The 6,000-nt window shown below is 36.7% G+C and overlaps 1 protein-coding gene across 1 annotated transcript in view; it reads right to left on the bottom strand.

The window, feature by feature from the left end:
• Positions 1–448: 448 nt before the first annotated feature.
• Positions 449–6,000, bottom strand: part of LOC126188939 (1-phosphatidylinositol 4,5-bisphosphate phosphodiesterase gamma-1-like) — a 240,376-nt gene continuing 234,824 nt past the window's right edge. The window contains 1 exon segment of the mRNA XM_049930682.1: positions 449–1,881. Coding sequence (XP_049786639.1) covers positions 1,813–1,881 — 69 coding nt within the window. The 3' untranslated portion in view covers positions 449–1,812.

Genomic DNA, 6,000 nt, shown 5'->3' with positions numbered 1-6,000 from the left:
TACAAATAAATAGCATTGCCCTGTCATACTATTGATATTTAAGTCAAGATATAATTATACATTTTTTGCAGATGCAATTCACATTACGGTAATTTATACAAATTTAATCAATTAACATAAATAAATTTACGTATAATATAAGCCAACAATAATTTAATTGAACAATGGAAAACGAGGACAGATTCCATTCATCACTTAGAGCAGATTTGTTGAACAGCCTCCTCTAGGTGGTGAGTATCAGTCAATCCTCAATCATATTAATAGTGTAACTGACAAGGAAGTAATAGTCTGTAACACCAACAACTATCTTCTAGCACGAAGACAACAGAAATTGCCTCATAACAGTGCTTCCGAACTATAAAAATTTAATGGTCCACCATACGCACTGCTTCCCCCCCCCCCCCCCCCCCACCCACCTCTCACTCACTCACACACACACACACACACACACACACACACACACACACACACACACAGAGAGAGAGAGAGAGAGAGAGAGAGAGAGAGAGAGAGAGAATTCAAGCACATCTCACTAACAGAAAACAAGTCTTATCATGTAATGCATGAAGAGAAACACATAATATTTCAATTAAGCACTTTTTCTTAGGAAAAATGGCATCAACTATTACAGAATAAAATATGATCAAATAATAACTGCATACATTAAGTATGGCAAATGCACACTTAGAAATAAAAAACAGCATGAGGAGAAACATTGTTACTAACTTCATCATAATAAAATACATATTATGAATCAGGAAGAGATTCTCATCTAACAAGCTAGACCATGAATATGAGACCTAAAGCACTTTATCAGTTAATATTTCCATGAACATGTTATTCCCCTGCCTTCTTTGACACCAATAATCACCTTACAGTTTGTATCATTACTTGGCACATCTTGTGCACACAAACACTTTAGTGCTTCAACCACTAGATCATGCATTTTTTAAACAGCATATAGCATAACTGTCATATTCTTCTTCCTCTAGGGTTTTCCCTCTATGTTTATTCCTTTACTATAATAATCAGATCATTTAAAAATTAAGCCACTCATTAGTGAATGCAATTTATTATAAGTTATTGGCCTGACAAAAATACTGTTGCGTGTATGATACAGACACATATTGTTTAAAACTAACTATTGACATGTGGCTCTTCTAAAAGCTTAAGGAACCAGTTACATTTTGCACACAAGCACACATTACTGTACAATAAAGATAAAAACATATCCTGCATTTGAAAAATATTAAACAAGCACATACCTTTATTATTAAAAAGAAGGCTCTCCATTGAACCTTAGTGGCATCTAGTATCATCCTTTTTGTAACAGAATCTTCCATATTCCGTATCATATAAAACAAACTAGTCAGGTACAGATACAATGAAACACCTTTTCAGCAGGTTGTTTGTGAAAAAACTTTGGAAGAATGTTGTAAACTGTATCATTCATAAATACATGAGCAAATACACCTATACACTGAACCATCAATAAGGCCACAACTACTACCTTTTTCTAAAACAGCAAACTTCTGCATACAGTTGCCCGAATTTTTGTGTATGGTATTACATTTCTTAAAAAGCAGACCTACAAGTAGGTGCAATACTGACATACAACAATGACAAAAATGAATACCAAAGTTAACAAAGAGTAGATCTGCAAATATTCAACATCATAAGAGTTCAGTTATGAACAATCCTTTTGTTCATTAAATGCGCATTGGTTTTCAAATCAAGTATTTCACACTCAAGTTGTAGAAAGTCACCTTTGTTCACCTTCTCATTGTAGAAAATCCACATCAACTTGGCATTTCAGTCTTCACTGTCTCCTCCGGCAGTTACACAAGAAAAGGCAGTACTTGGAAGCACTTCCCTGCTTTCCTGAAAGATGAAACAATACAACATACTGCAATGAACTTGAAAAACCATCATTATAACACAAACTTGACTAACACCGTATTTTTATAAAATTGGTTTATCAACATTAGTTAGCTGGTTATTTTCTAAAAAGCAGGAAAACTGGCAAGAAATTTAACCATAAATAGTAATCTGACTACAAATGTGATTACTATTTTAAGGCACCCCACATCTCTCCCACAAAACTACACATTTTCTATTTATCACCTTTAATTACTAAAAATAATCTGCCAAACGCAGGCAAAATAATTGCCTACAGGCAAGATACATGGCCTCTTGTAAAGTTAATGTAAATAATAGTAGCAAAAAGCTGCATAAGCTTAATAAACAAGATAAAATATAATATTTTGCATACAATATGAAGACAACACTACAATTAATTTGCTAGAACTGAAATTTAGCAAAGGAAACAACAAGAACATCTTAAACTCTACAGGAAAGCAACAAGAGATACTACCATACACTGTTTGTCTTGCTACCTAACAACACACAAGCATGATCCATATAGAGAACTAAATAGAACCACTTAGTAGAAATGAGAACCACACAGAACACAACATAATCAAACAAATAATGGCTGGCAATTTACACACAGACACATTTGGAAACCCTCATACAGGAAGAAATCAATAAAAATCTACTTGCAATGAAAAACACAGAAAATAAATGCAATGTCTGCATACAGTTTTTTGAAAGCTCTCTAACTGCAGTTACACTCAGGTCACACAACATCAACATTGTTTTCAGAATATAAAACAATGACAAGACAAATAATCAAGTGTAAATAAAACTTGTTTGTGCTACAGGTAGGCCAAACAGGGATAGATATTTCTTGAATACTATAGTGAGCACAGCAATGCTTATCACAAAATTAATCAAAATGAGAAACAGTGGTCAACTTTAAAGGCTATGGACATAAAATGAAGATCACAATTTTAAATCTATGTCAATAACATAACAGACATAATAGGTGGAAACAAGTTGGTGAGTAAAGCTTCTTGGTAGATTAAGATTGTGTGCCAGACTGGGACTCGAACAGGGGACATAATCTTTTATAGGCAATGCTCTTATCAACTGAGTTAGCCGGGCACAATTCACAACTTCTATATACTTTTCAAAGTTCACAGATACTCTTCTGAAGTTATAACTGAGTGAGTTATGGCTTATTGACAATCAGCATAAAACAAACTCTTTCTAAAACCACACAAGAAAATCTCCTCCATGTCATTATTAGGATTTCAGGCTTAGAAAAATCACATGAAGTTGTGACACTGAGTAAGAAATACCCGAGTATCATTGTTCTTAGTACACTGACTTCATAGTTCAATAGCATAGTTGACCAACTGCTAAGCATTAGAACGAAGTAGGATTTTTATCAAACCCCCACTTTCACCAATGATTTTTCATTTTACTGCATTAATTTCTTTAATGTATAGGAAATACAAAATTAACAGAATGAACAGTTCATGATGTTGTGGTCTTCAGTCCGAAGACCGGATTGATGCAGCTCTCCATGCTATTCTATCCTGTGCAAACCTCTTCATCTCTGAATAACTATTGCAACATACATCCTTTTGAATCTGCTTACTGTATTCATATCTTGGTCTCCCTCTATGATTTTTACCCCTACACTTCCCTCCATACTAAACTGGTGATCCCTTGATGTCTAAGTATATGTCCTATCAACTGGGCCCTTCTTTTGTCAAGTTTTGCCACAAATTTCTTGTCTCCACAGTTCTGTTCAGTACCTCATCATTAGTTACATGATCCACCCATCTAAACTTCAACATTCTTCTGTAGCACCACATTTCGAAAGCCTTTATTCTCTTTTGTATAAAACTGTTTATCATCATGTTTCACTTCCATACATGACCACTTATCAGACAAATACTTTCAGAAACGACTTCCTAACACTTAAATCTATGTTTGTTGTTAACAAATTTCTCTTCTTCAGAAATGCTTTTCATGCCATTGCTAGTCTACATTTTATATCCCCTCTACTTTGGCCATCATCAATTATTTTGCTGCCCAAATAGCAAAACTCATCTACTAATTTAAGTGTCTCATTTCCTAGTCTAATTCCATTAGCATCACCTGATTTAATTCCGCAAAATGCCATTATTCCTTGTTTTGCTTTTGTTGATGTTCATCTTGTACCCTCCTTTTAAGACAATGTCCATTCCATTCAACTGCTCTTCCAAGTCCTTTGCTGCCTCTGCACTTACAATATCATCAAGAAACCTCAGTTTTTATTTCTTTTCCCTGAACTTTAATTCCTACTACAAATGTTTCTTGGTTTCTTTTACTGCTTGATCAGCGTACCGATTGAATAAAATTGGGGACAAGCCACAACTCCATCTCACTTCCTTCTCAACCACTGCTTCCCTTTCATGACCCTCAACTCTTATTACTGCCATCTGGTTTCTGTACAAGTTGTAAATAGCCTTTTGATCTACGATTTTTTACCTCCGCTACAGTCAGAATTTCAAACAGAGTTTTCCTTCTCTAAGTATACAAATGCCATAAACATAGTTTTGTCTTTCTTTAATCTATCTTCTAAGATAAATCTGAGGGTGAGTATTGCCTCAACTGTTCCTTGGTTTCTCCAGAAACCAAACTGATCTTCCCCAAGGTTGGTTTCTATCAGTTTTTCCTTTCTTCTGTACAGAATTTGTGTTAGAACATTGGTAACCAAAATTAGAGCAACAAACGGAAATTTTGCAAGGTTGCATTATACTGCCACAAAACAGTATACACAGTTGATAGTAAAGTAGAAACAATGTAAAGAATACAGAATGTAAACAACTGCAACATACATAATGATAAAAAAAAGTTATTTGTTTTTCCCAACTTAAAGGATTTGCCCACACATTCCAACAACTGGTTAATGTGCTCGGTACAGAGTGTGACATCCTCTTGCATCAATACAGGCCTGACAATGGTGGGGCATTCTGTGAATGATGTCATCAATATAATATTGAGGTAATAATGTCCATTCTTCCTGTAGATGTGCCCGCAAGTCTTGGAGAGTGGATGTTGACGTGATGCACCCCGTCTCCCTAGTGAATCACAGACATGTTATATCGGATTCAAATCAAAAGAGTGAGCAGGCCACACCATGCGTGCAATACCTTCCATTTGCAAGAAAACATGAACCACTCTTGTTCTACAAGGTCGAGCATTATCATCCATCACTACAAAGTCTGGGCCCACAGCACTAGCAAAAACCACACATGAGGTGCCAAGATCTTGTCACAATACCTGACAGCAGTTAAACCATGCCAATTCACCCGTACAATTTCATGTAGAGGTGTTCGAGTGCTTACCATAATTCCTGCTCACACCATTAGGGATCCTCCTCAATTTCAGTCTCTTTTCACAATGTTTGGGTTGCAAAATTGTGTTCCACATTCCCTCCAGATGCGAATCCATTGAGAATCACTCTCCAGACCAAATTAGATCTTGTCTGTGAAAAGAACATTGGTCCACCATTCGATCGTCCAGATGGCATGTTGACAAGTCCACACTAGATGTTCGTTTCAGTGAAGATGCATCAGAATTACACTTACAGCAGGTCTTCAACAATAAAGGCCACTCTGCCAAAGCCTTCTGTACACCGTTTGCCTTGATAAAACACGTCCAATGGATGCTGATAGGCCAGATGTCAGTTGCCATGTACTGTCGTACCCTGACAGCCAAAAACCAATCCTCTCTTTCTGATCTCACACATGGTCAGCCCTGCTCCTATGGTCAGCCCTGCTATCTTCAGGATAGAGTTTTGGTCTCTATAAACTGATGCCACTCCTGAGAGACATTATGCCATCAGGCTACATGTGTTTGTGACTGTCCTGCTTCCATTCTTCCTACGACCCCACCCACCACAGAATCTGGTATGCGTCTCCCCTGTGCCATACTGCACCATCTGTGACTGTGTGATTGAGGGTGTAGAACTACCTAGAAAACACTACCCCCTTCGATAGGTGACCTGATGTCATCATTGGATTGAAGTTGTTGCCCATTGATCGGATGCCATCTTCTGTGCAGAACACGCTTGTATGGACATCTGTTGACGGTTTGTGTAAT

The sequence above is a fragment of the Schistocerca cancellata genome, chromosome 5, assembly GCF_023864275.1.
Source record: "Schistocerca cancellata isolate TAMUIC-IGC-003103 chromosome 5, iqSchCanc2.1, whole genome shotgun sequence".
Classification (NCBI taxonomy): Eukaryota; Metazoa; Arthropoda; class Insecta; order Orthoptera; family Acrididae; genus Schistocerca; species Schistocerca cancellata.
This window is presented reverse-complemented; position numbering and strand designations above follow the sequence as displayed.